General features: G+C 40.2%; 2 protein-coding genes across 5 annotated transcripts in view; one reads left to right on the top strand and one right to left on the bottom strand.

Moving 5' to 3' along the window:
• The first annotated feature begins 243 nt into the window (after positions 1 to 243).
• On the top strand, positions 244 to 6,820 carry radx (RPA1 related single stranded DNA binding protein). Of its 2 annotated transcripts, XM_005922007.3 has the most exons (15): positions 244 to 1,293; positions 1,915 to 2,057; positions 2,156 to 2,348; positions 2,592 to 2,700; positions 2,818 to 2,915; positions 3,006 to 3,125; positions 3,203 to 3,298; positions 3,385 to 3,546; positions 3,709 to 3,857; positions 3,938 to 4,086; positions 4,184 to 4,231; positions 4,301 to 4,419; positions 4,490 to 4,726; positions 6,203 to 6,385; positions 6,493 to 6,820. In XM_005922007.3, exons 1-15 carry the CDS (start codon positions 705 to 707, stop codon positions 6,627 to 6,629), a joined length of 2,532 nt encoding a protein of 843 aa, XP_005922069.1. In that variant the 5' UTR covers positions 244 to 704; the 3' UTR covers positions 6,630 to 6,820. The 2 variants fall into 2 exon arrangements, with proteins under 2 accessions (XP_005922069.1, XP_005922070.1); XM_005922008.3 differs by lacking the exon at positions 4,184 to 4,231.
• A 2,329-nt stretch (positions 6,821 to 9,149) lies between these two features.
• The window catches only part of npas2 (neuronal PAS domain protein 2), a 41,166-nt gene continuing 37,543 nt past the window's right edge, over positions 9,150 to 12,772 (bottom strand). For all 3 annotated transcript variants that reach the window (XM_042220812.1, XM_005922011.3, XM_005922010.3), the window contains 2 exons: positions 12,531 to 12,741; positions 9,150 to 11,283 (listed from right to left, as the gene is read on the bottom strand). In XM_042220812.1, coding sequence (XP_042076746.1) covers positions 11,086 to 11,283; positions 12,531 to 12,741 — 409 coding nt within the window. In that variant the 3' untranslated portion in view covers positions 9,150 to 11,085. The remainder of the gene's footprint in view (positions 11,284 to 12,530; positions 12,742 to 12,772) is intronic.

Consider the following 12,772-nt stretch of genomic DNA (forward strand, 5'->3'; position numbering starts at 1 on the left):
ACAAGGTGTTCTCTGTTATATACTGTGATATGAAATTAATTTTGGGGGAATGTATGTTTCATTTTATTGGGTGAGGACATATAAAACACGTGTCTGGTCTCTAATGTGTAAAGTGCATGTTCCTGTCAGTAAAATATAATACTCCGTGTAAGTTAAAAGGGAAAACGTTTGGAATCATGATTGTATTTTTAAAAACTACAAAATTACGCAAGGCGCTCTGGTGACGTCATATCAAATGGTCCTTGTTAGGTAAAGCGCGGATTTTGAAAGCAGGAATTTCCCTTTAGTACAGTAGGCAGTTCTTTTCGAAGTTATACTAAATAATTTGACATGGCAGGGTTACACATATAAACTGCGTGTGTGTATTAAGTGTGTTTCTTTGTATTTGTACATGTTTTGGTTTTCGAGGCTAATAGTGACGCCATCAAGCCGCGATGTTTGTAATGTTAGCTAACGTTAACTGCAACTTCACAGGTTAAGAAGCCTCCTGAAAATGCAATAAGTTGTGTATGACGCATTGCTTGTAAGACAAGCCTACTGTTGGGCGAACTCGGATAGTTTTTTTTTTTCATGTTAAACGCATTTAGTTTAGTTTAGTTATTGCTAAGACTAGCAAGACAACTTTAGCCAACAAGCTAACATGAGAGAGTGACAGAAAACGGCTAACTACCCGACCAACTAACTGCTTTAATTACACATTTGTGATGGAGGATAACTCGTCTTCTTCTTCAGTGGTGAGTGGTGTCACTCAAGCGTCTTTCCTCCAGAGGACTTTGGAGCGGTTATCATCTACACAGAGCTTGAAACTGAAAACTGAGGAGGCAGCTCCTGTCGCTGTCATCGCACTTCAGAGATACCTGTCCGAGCAAACGAAAGGGCAGCAGCTCGACAGCTACAGCTACGACGTGACAGTCACAGATGGAGTCTGGCGAGCTAAATGCTTCCTTCACCCCAGTTTGAATCATCTGGTGCACAGCAACAGCCTAAAGACCGGGTCTGAAATCAGCATCACGCAGTGCTCCTTTGTTTACAACGAAAGGAGGCTGGGACATGGCTACATCTGCATTGAACAGCTCAGATGTGCTGCAAAAAGATCTGCTGTGCTGGCTCGTGTAAACACTGTCAGTTCACTGCCCATTCTGGTCAAGCAGGGAATGGAGAGGAGCGTGGTCTTGCAAAGTGATGTCCCCCTTCAGGTGAGCCGCAAACATTACCTGTCACTTTGGAACAACGACGACCCAGAGGGCGACATCTGGATATCAGGATCCCCTTCAGCTGATACTGTGCTGGACGGTGAGATACTGCTATCTCAACCCCTCCCTCACTCTCACATTGTGTTGTTTATATCATTATTCTGTCACCTATAATTTATAACACTGCAGTGAACTTTGCTATTTGCAGCCACTTAATTGCCTCATAAATAAGGAGGCAATTAAGTGGCTTAAAGGCAGGATGTGGTGTATGACCAAAAATAATGTCCTCTATTGATTGATAGGTTGGTTTTGATTTATCTCTTAGACCTCAGAAAAAATAAAAGATTATAAATGACCATCACAGGAAAAGGCTTAACATGGGGAAATAACCTAAGGTATTAGATTTTGGAGTTGAGCTCAGGAGGTAGAGCAGGTCATCTACTAATGCTTGATGATGCAGTCCCATTGAGATCAAAGATCTCTTTTAAACGGGAGACTTGACCAACAGGGCAGCAACACAGATACTTAAAAACAGATGTAGATTGCATTAACAAAATTAAAATGTACCGTACTCACGTAAAACACTTGCACACAGACAAAGTAAACATACAGAAACATATATATATATTTCTATAAAATTATAGTAAACAAAAGTTTTAGTTACTATTACTTTAGTAAAATTAACCACAATGGGTTTTCTGTAATGTCTTGATTCCAACAGTGTCCAAGGTTACACTTCTTTCTAGCCTGGACTCATCCTTCAAAAACACGTGGAAGCCCCTCCCTCTCCTGGTGAAAATCATACACAAATCCAGGTTAAGGTATTATGGAAAGTTTGGCCTCAAGATTGATTACCCATACCAGGTGTGATGTGAACAAGATCTCAGTTTTTTGTAATATACGTTCATGTTGTGACAGAGCATAGTTTAAATGTTTTCACCTCATATGTCATCATATTTCAGGCATACTTTGAAGTTGCTGACCAGAGTGGCACAATGTCCCTTGTGCTTTGGAACGAACTTTGTCCCGAGTTTTACCAGCGACTGAATGTTGGCACAGTGTTGTACCTTCAAAATTACACTCTGAAACAGAGTTATTCAAACCGGTCACGCCCACAAATGGACCACCATAGAATGAAGACCTTTAACTCTGTCGGTATGTACATAACTACTGATGATAATCAGTAATTTTTAAAAAATATAGTAGCACTGTTTTCTGTGAAAAAAATTACCATATACTATCAATACACTATCTTAGAATCTGTATTTTCATATATAAATGATAAATTTTCTGTTGGGTTAGGGGTTAGGGTTTGTTTTGGTATTTATTCACCATTTAGTGTTTACATGGTTTGTGTAAAGACCTATAAACTGTCGTCTGCATGTGTTTTTTTCCAAGAAATCTGCCTGAACCCTCGCAACCCAGCTTCAGTCATCACCGTGGTCTCACCAAAGAGCATACTTCCTCAGTGGGGACTGCCTGACATTTGCTACCAGTTCACTGCTCGGTAATGAATTAGAACCGTATTAGTTAGTCTACTGCCTTACATGTATCTCTCTGTTATCTGCACCTAAGGCATGGATTCAGTGCTGCAAGTATTGGTTGATGTTTTTGATGCTCACAGGTCAGAGTTGGAGAAGCTGGCCAACAATTCAGCATGTGATATAATTGGTTTGGTGACATTTGTTGGCCGTGTTGAAAGAGTGAAGAGTAAAGGGAAAGGTAAGAGATGTTCTTATCTTGTCTGTTGCGTGGAAGTGGTTTTTGATAATTGAAAGAATTTATTTTGGTCGGTGGTGTTCACCTTTTTAGGTCCAGAAAAGTACTGGACATATCGCTGGGTACATGCAGTGGATGGAACATCTGACCATCCTTTTATTCTGGAGCTTTTTTCCACTTCTCAAGCAGAAATCTTCAGTCATATTTGTCCGAGTAAGTCAGCTGTGTCAAGTCTGCTGCCACACTGTAAGCATGCCAGTTTTTTTTTAAATATATTCTCTATTCCATAGTGACCTACCTGGTTTGCACTCAGATGAGGGTTTGTCATGTGGAAGGCTCGTTGCCGTACCTCACGAGCAGCTGTGAGACTGAGACGTTCATCACAGGTTAGAACAAGCTGGAACAATAAGTACCTGATAATGTGGCAAATTGATTGTGTGAGTGAACTGTAAATGATGTGTCTAAACAACAGGTTACCATAAAGGTCAGCCGTACGTGAATGACCCCAGAGTGAAGAGCTTCATCCAGTGGACCAAGACTCTGAAGGACAATGTTGTCCTCCAGAAAACAGCTGTTGGTGGCTATTACCGCTACCCTCACCCCCCAGCGATGTTTACACAGTCAATGGCTGATGGTGTGTGTAGTTGCATGTTAGCTTACATTGTTTTTCAGATCATGTGTTACAGCTTTATTTCATAAAATATATCGCCTTACTCGTGTTTACATCTTTGTCCTGCAGCAAAAATGATTTAGTTTTGTTGTCAGCATAGGTTCTGACTTTATTCTTTCCCTTCAGCTCAAGTTCCTCTGGTTGCTGCAGCTGATTTGAAGAGAGAGTTAGAAACCCTGCAGTACAGAGAACACAAGAAACTCGCAATCCAAGGTCAGATCGCAGCAGTGCAGTACATGGAAACTCCAGAGCCACAGGGACTAAAAGACAAAGAGGTGAACGACCTTATTTTAAATCGTCTTCCCAAAAGCAGTTGCCATTAACAATATAAAACAAGTCAGCTGGTTTTCTGCAGGTGCCCAGTGCTTCCACTGATGTGTGTGATCAAACTGTGACGTACCCCAGTCATTCCTCAACAACAAAGCAGACTTTTGTGGAGAGTTTAACGTCTCACTGTACTGACAGCAGCTCTGAGAGCAGAAGGAAAAGAAGAATTCAAATAAGGTAGGATTGACTCCTGACTTTCAAATTTTTGAGCTTGATGCCGAGTCATTATTTAATTTTAACCCACTCATTACATTTGATGTAACATGTTTTCCAGTAAAACCACACAATCCTCCTTGAATTGCGGTAACATTCCAGCTAAAAGGTAACAACAACTCAGCAGGTAACACAACATTTATGTATCAACCAGTCTGAGCTCATTTGTCTTCTGCAGGAACGCTGGACGTAAAAATACAAACGAGGGTGAAGAGCAGGCGGAAGAAGAGAGCAACTCTGCATTTGAGGAAGTTCAACAAGTGGGACTCAGTCTGCAAGCTGAAAATCCAAATCCAGGTGAATTGCTGCACCTTAAAAACTCTGCTTCCTGATATATTGCCATGCTGATACTTTTGTCTCTCACCAGACTCTAACGATTTATCATGGGAAAGCAGCAGCTGGGTGAGGCAACAACAAGAAGTGTCCGAGCATTTGTGTAAAGGCGGTCTGTGGCAGGACAGCATCTGTCGGAGGTTCACGCTTGATGAGAAGAACGTCCTGCTGCAGTGGAGTAACCTTCAGCCAACACGGTGGACACCACTGCGGACTGCTGACGCTCTCTCTCCTGTGCTTTGTCCAGGATACTACCACGTAACAATATTAGGTGAAGTAACCCAGTGGTGACACCCAAAACTTAAAAGCATACTTTTTGCTGTTCCTGCCACTTCAGCCTCAGTGGAATATTGTCTTATTTCCTGCATAATACTCTTTTTTTTTATGTCAGCAAACACTTTTTCTTTCTTAAATTTTCTTACTTTCTTTCTTATTAAGAGTCTCAACCAGACAAAAACCTTCGGTCTTACTCATTTACTCCTGAATAGCCAAAGCAAACAGATCTTTATTATATTACATATGCGTCATCAGTGAGTCATTGTGAGCTGGAAACTCACTGTCAGTGGAAACACAATCACACAGTCAGAGGTCTGAGCCACCTTTAGAAAAGACCAGAATGTATATGATCTTGTATTATTAGGTTTGATCTGCTTCTTTTAACATTGCTCCTGTGCCTTCTGGTCTCCTTTAGTTGTACAGTTAAACATCGCTTTTAGAATCACAGCATTGTGTAACCCCGCCTACATTGTTAGCTAGGTCTTCCTTCAGTTATGGATGAAAACCAACGTCTAGAAATGGTGTGAAAATAAAAATCTTTAATGATGAGCAGCGCTTTTTTAATATTAGAAGAATGGTGATATATATAAACCAATAAGGTAGACCTGCTAGACTTTTTCTTAACAATTAACAGTCAGGTCAGCATATGCGCAAAATAGTGTCTCTAAGCCAAAAGCTCAGGCCTCAGACTCATTTTCAAACTGTTTTTGCCTCTTTTAGCTATATTTAAAGAAAGAGATACATGTAATATATCTCAGAGACACAGCTCAGACTGTGTGAGCTCTGTGAGCACAGGAGCCTTATCCGGATGATCTGATATCCTCGTGTCGGTGATGTTCCCACATCATCATAATAAATGTTGTTCCAGGGCCAACATTGCGAGTGACCAATCACATTGTTGTGACGTCATACTTTTGCAAGCCAAGCCATTCATTCATTTATGAAATTCCAGTGTTGCAAGGACAATATGTATAATGCTTATTGTTTATTAAAGAGCATTATCCTGAAATGCAAAGAATGCAAATTGCTGGAGCGGCAGACAGAGGCGGTTTCTCGCAAGTGAAGTCGATTTTTTTTAAGGCGTTTTTTTTTCCGAAGTCGCAAAAGTATGACGTCACAACAATGTGATTGGTCACTCGCAATGTTGAACCTGGAACAACATTTATTATGATGATGTGGGAACAACACCGACACGAGGATATCAGATGATCCCACCTGCAGCCCAACCCTTTGTTTGACAAGGGAAGGCAATGACAGGAAGGTTTACCTAAAGGGAGAGGAAAGAAATCATGGTTTATACTGTGGCTCAACTGCGGGACTGAAGAAGGGGCCAATATTAAAGAAATCAGAATTTCTTTGGACTATGAATCATGCAAAGCTTACCTGGTGGTAGTAGGAGTAAAAAACAACAACATACATTTGGAAATGAATTCCCACTTAACTTTTTTTTCTGTTTTTATCTCCCTGGCAGGCATTAATAAGCAGATAGCTGTTGATGCTATGTATATTCCTGTTGTTAGCTCCAGCGAGCCACAGGCTGTGGGCCTTCCTCAGGATCCACATGGCAACACGATGCTGTCCTGCCTTTCATCTGGTTTCCTCTGTCCTCTCAGCAACACTGCCAACAACAGTGAAGAGACTCTTCCCAGGCCAGGTAGTCACTGTGGGGGAGACAACGTCCATTCAGGAAGCATTTGCCGACACATGCATCTTTTACACTTAATATTTAAAATGTGTGTTTTTTGTTTTTTTTTCCTGCAGAGGAAATCTTGGCAACTGCCAGTGAGCTTGAAGACACACATGTCGTGTGCATCCTTGACCTTTGTCACCTGGGTGGAAATAAGGTGGAAGTCATGATCAGCAAGGTGTACAGGTTGACGGAGGTTTCTCTTGACTAGAAGGTACACGAGAGCAAGCGCAGCATGTAAATATCAGCATTAATCATGTAACTTAACAGTTATTTAAAATAGAAGCAATAGAAAGAGATTCCCTGTTATATGTACATTGAATGTTAAATAATTTATAACATTTTCTTTTAATTACTTGAAGTGTATATTTTTACCATTAAAATGTTTCCACAGGGAACAACTTTGTGGTGTGAAAATGAAAATGTGCCCTTTTTTTTTTTTTTTTGCAACAAAAAACCAAAACCGAAGAAAAAAAACCCTCCTGATGGATAACATTCTAAGTAAAACTCAGAATAACATGCATATGTTTAAAAATATTTATTTTGAAATATTTCACAATATTCAGGTTGATTTATTTTTTATAAATATTTCAGTATCATTATTAATATCAAGATATTTTCGAATGTAAACTTAATTTTTAAATTTCTTTTAAAACAATGTTAACAGTATCTTTTAAAGCTTATTTTGATGGTAAATACAGAAAGAAAATGAGCCATACAAGTGACTGTGCAACACCAACTCGAACGCAAAATAAGCCTCACCTCCTCTAATAAGACACTTCATCTGTTACAAAATTACTTTAATTTTAAAATCATGTAACATACATATGTAATCTATTAGACATATAAAATAAACAACTATGTAGCCTAAAGTCTTGTTTTTTGTTTTTGCTTTTTTGCATTCTATTATACAATATATTCAATGTTAGTTTCTGCACTGAAACTGCAGAAATGGCTGAATACCAGGTTTATTTTGTTCATGTCCTGGCAAATCTCACACAGAAAACATTGACCTGACTGCCCACTCTCACACTGAGGGTGTCAGTCATTATTTTACAGATCAGAAAAAAAAAGGAAAATACAAGTTAAATGTGATTAAATTCACATACCTTCAAAAACAGTGACACTCAATGGCAACATCCAGGAGGAAGAAGAGCATTGTGAAAGGTGCAGACATCAAAAGAAAAGGTAACTACTGTTGGGGAAAGTATTAAAACTTGACTAAAAGGAACAACAGTACTGACTGAGTGGATGGATTATTTACAACTTCAACAAAGCAAAACACATGTACAAGGAAAAGGAAAAAAAAAAAAAACACAAAACATCGTCTCACATCCAGAGCAAAACCATCGCGATTGAGCACAGTGGCGTTTCAATGAACAGCAGTTCCCTCAACTACCTCTGCAAGGCAAACAAGACAACAATTTTGTATAAAGACATGGATCGAAATATTTCCTGGATTCTGTAAAATTAATAACTCAAGGAGATTTTACTACCACCGTCTGAAAGTATGGTATTGATAACTATTGATTAATGAAAGAAAACAGCTATAGTTGTCTATGGCACCTCTGTACTGCTGAGTAACACCTTTACTGTTTCTTTGCCACACTTGTAGAAGCATAGACATGAATAAATGGAGAATGAAACTTGATTTTACCCATCAGAAGTATTTTGATAATCCTGGAAAATTGCACTTTTCCCCCTTTTATTTTGGCTGAATTACTTGTGAAGTCTGCACAGTTGGAGAGCTTTTTCTGCACCCCACAATAAGGATTCATCTTCTTTATTTAATCTCTTCGTTATTGTAAATGCATGATACTACAGAGCTTCTTTGTTAGGTTAGGCTCTCGTGTTTTACCTCCTGCTTGTGAGGAGCTACCACTCTGCACCACATTCCCATGCAGACAGACTATAAAGTGTGATCACTGCAGTCGTGGTGTATAGTGGACACCCTTTAAAGATACTGCTGATATAAACGGTTAAGGGAATGTTAGGGCATTTTCATTAAAAAAATATTTCCATATAAATTACATGGTACAGCGGCTTATTATACACCTCTATATACATCTGTTCTGAAACATTTAAAACTATAAATTAACATTCTTCTCTTCAGTTTGACATTGCACATAGAAAAGTGTAAAACGGCACTGAATGGACATGCTCAAAGTATTCTGACGGATGCTTCTTGTTATCCAACGTGAACAGCACCAGTACAGTAGCTTCAGCTTCGAGGTGTGGAGACCAAGCTGTCGTATCGAGCCGCACGGGCTGCTTTAAATAAAGTGTAGCACAGTGAGAATTTCAGGAAACGCAGAGCTGTACTGGGAACGCACAGCAGTTTGTGTGAGATTGTCATTAACAAGATAAGAGATGAATTAATGTTCTTTATGGAGTTTACTTTTGCAATGTGGTTCTACCGTTAATCTGTCTACACTGACGCACTCCATTCTCCTCATTGTGAAGTCATCGTGTCACAATCTGACAACACACCATGCGGATTTGCAGCTTCAGCCGAAGGGCATGTTTACATTTAGCTTTAGATTTGAATTGATGGACACAGGACTGCAGTTGGACACGTCGCTGCAAAAGCACGATAATATAAAAGGTCAGACGTAGGCCTGCATAAAAAAGATTGGAACATCCTGCAATGGTGCCAGGACTGCTTTCCAGATCTGCAGACAGTTTCTCATGCATGAATACAGTAAAGTGAAATTGGTGGCTTTTTTTTTTAATGCAATAGAGGCTGCTGTACTTCCATGTCTGCATTTTTCAGATGCTAATAAATTGGGTCACGTGGTCACGGTTGGAGCGTACTTTGTTTTCCTTCACAGATGTTCAAAGAGACAAAAATGGAATGAAAATGTCTTATGTCTTAAATTAATTTTCCCTGTTTCGAAGATATTTAAACAGCTGTGCAGGTACAGCGTTGTCGTGTTATACCGTGATATAACAAGTGATGGTTAATAATGGCAATGGCCTTGTCACAGCAGACTAGAGAATCTCACCTGCGTGTTTTTTTTATATTTATTGTTAAAAGTGAACCATTTTTTCTTTTTTTTAAACCAATATTTACATTGAAAATTGAAGTTTATTATGTAACCGATAATAATTGTGTAATAACCATGGAACGTGCGCTTCCTAAGACCAGACCGTCATCTGGTGAAAATCCCAAAACTTTGCCACCCTGTATTCAAATCACCAAGCTTACACTCAACTTACACTGCATTGCTTTGTATTGTAAAACCACAGCTGGTCCATACAGATGAATGGAGAACTGTGTGAAACTGTCATAGGGCAAGACACAAGGACCAGTGTTGACCTTTCAATGTCTAAAGCACAAACACAAACAGACAAAACTCAATTCAAACTTATGTGTTTAAAAAAAAAAAAAAAAAAAAATTCCCGTGTAGTGTTTCAGTTATAAGTGTAATAAATAAAAATGAAATGATTTCATTAGGATTTCAGGAAATGGATAACTTGTGAATGAGACACTATCCTTACAGCCGGGGACCTTAATCTTCCAATATATATTTGTCATATATCCAATACAAATCTAGGCTTTTGTATTTAACTCTGATGCAGCAAAATAATAATCTATAACCTTATGAAAATATAACTTTGTATTCCAAATAGACCTGAGCTGGATTTTTAAAGCCATAATCAGACACAACCATCAAACTGCGCCATGGATGTACCACGGCTGAAGGCACATTATTTAAGCCACCCCCCCCACTCACTCGGTAGGTTGGTTATCAAAAGAGGACTCATCCCGCACTGCTCATCAAAAGCACCAAAAATTTGTAACTTCAAATATCTGCTGTTGTCATTCGTTTTGAGGAAGTGGTGCAATAGCTGCAACACCCCTTCTTTAGTCCCAGATTGAGGCTTTAAAAATCTAGATAGACCTTACTAAAAAACTGGAGAATTACTCTCTGAGCGTGGTCCTATAGCATGTGTGACATCTTAGTATTTACCAACCCTGATTTTTGATATGATGGTCATCTTACCACTGCATGTTTCACCGTAAAGCCCCTGTCATGTGACCTACCATGAACATACCTTGTTTTGGGGACAATATGGGAGCCAACTGAAATGTAGAGTTCTCATGCACACAAATCCCATTGTGAGATTTGTCATTTTCACTCGAGTTATGTCACCAGTGGGAGGGGTGTTGAGAATCTCACCATTAGTTAATGAAATAAACAACTATTGGGCAAAAATAAATACTCTACTTTTGAGTAGGAGGTGGTACCTAAGTGTGAACAGACACTTAAAGGAAACTTTGTTAGACAAAAATGTTCCACGTGTAAACATGTAAAAAGTTTCTTTTTAAGAGCTTTGATAAACCACTCGTCCCAGCAGTTTCACTGATGGACCCACTGAGTGCGACGTAGCCTGCAGATGAAGGCCCAGCACCTCACACTTCTTCGGGTCCCCGATGTTCAACGTCGGGTCAGTGCAATCTCTGCTTGTGGTTTCTCGCCAGTGACGTAAAAGGCCGGCTTCATCTGGAAAGGGCAGCTTCACATCTAAAGATCACAACAAGCAGTTTTCCCCACTTTTAACCAACTTGTCATCGAGTTTGACTCCCACATGACACAAAGTGCTTCCACCTTCACGGCCTCCTCACAGAGGCAGATCTCAGCACAACGGTCAAGTCCACAACGCTACCGAGTCAGCATGTTTCGATATTCTGAAACGCTGCCAGTCTGGTTTTGGGAATGTTGGTATTGCCTCTGTTGCTGTGGCGCCTGTTGCTGCTGCGCTAGTGGCTGTTGAATGTATCCCACGGTGCTTTGCTGTGGCACATTAGTGGTGTGTAAGAATGCTGGAGTAGATCCACCGTGTACGAGTCCTTGAGTCATCTGCAGACACAACAAGGAATATGAATATAGTACAATAAGCAGACAGAATACTTTTTATCAAGTTTTATTTATAGAATCTAATGTTCGACTGATGTGCAGTGCAAACAGTGTACACATGAGGGCTGTCTCTGAATATCAAAACTTGCTCTGCAGTAGGTAGAGGATTATATAAAATGGGTTTCGGTAGATAGTGGACTCTTTGTTAAGCCAAGTTGTGAGGATAGGTTTCACTGCCCAGTTGACCCTGGACCAAGGAGCTGATTGTGAGCTGACTGTGAGATATTAGAAGAACAGTGGAGAGGCACACCCCTGATGGTCATCAGTGTGACTACCTGTGACATCTTTTGGGAGTAAGAGGTCAGCAGCTATGGTTAAGAATGCCTAATGTGGTCATTTCAAACTTAAGGGGTGTCCACACTGGGAGCAATTTGCTCTTCAGGCATCACTTTGTCACTGACAGTCGGTTGCTACTGTACATTCTAGGTCCCGATTGCCTTGGTAACCCTCTAATGTATTTGGCACCCCATCACATGTCATCCTGGGCTCTCACTGGTAATTAACTCAGTCACACAGCTTGAAGTTGAGAAATGTTAAGCGGGATCCACTCGCTCGGTACTGCCTGCAGTTATTTCACCTGTTGCTGCCTGAATTCGCTGAATGACTGACTTTGCATCATCCCAGGAAGTCACATTGCTGCTGGCTGCTTCTTATATGGATGCCTTCTTTAGAGAGAGAGTGGTGATGACCTACATCACCTCAACGAGCTAATTGTGAACCGTTACTCACATGTTCATACTTGCTGACATAGACACAAACATCACATGCATCACTCTGGAAATACAACACCATCCCTCATGGTTTGTGTGGTGGGGTTTTTTTTTTGTTTGCTTGTTTTTAAAGGTATATGCCCTCATTGTAAACATTTGTTGATTTTAATGAACATTTCTTAACACAAAAAAATTATTCAGTATAATCTTAAAAACAGTAAGAATCACTCTAAAGTCACAGCACAGCTTTGGCACAAAGCTGAGGCTTTAAAACCTGTGGGAAATGCACCGTAGCTTGTTGCTGTGGTAACTCAGTATTCAGATACAGTCTAATACCCAAAAAGATCATAAATAAATAGAAAGCCTTGGTTATTTATATTAAACAGCATTATGCAGCAATCCTTGCCAAACTGCCTTTTAGTCTAAAAATCTGTGTAAGAGGCTCAGGACGACATGCTGACTCATGTTGCTGCAGCGTACCTGAAAGAACTGCTGTGGTTGCTGGAGCTGCAGGGAGTGCTGAGAGGTCTGAGGCTGCGAGTGGTAGGCTGACTGGGACTGGTGCGTGATGAAGCTGTTGTGTGGGATCATTATCGGAGACGTGAAGACCGGCGAGGGCACGAGGACGGCATTGCAGTTGACCTGTTGCATGGGGAACGAGGGGGCGAGGATCTGCTGCTCCAAGGTGTATCTGTATGTGGCGCACGATGAAGAGGTTAGAC

Source organism: Haplochromis burtoni, unplaced genomic scaffold (assembly GCF_018398535.1).
Source record: "Haplochromis burtoni strain Fernald_Lab_line unplaced genomic scaffold, NCSU_Asbu1 Contig_56, whole genome shotgun sequence".
Taxonomy (NCBI): domain Eukaryota; kingdom Metazoa; phylum Chordata; class Actinopteri; order Cichliformes; family Cichlidae; genus Haplochromis; species Haplochromis burtoni.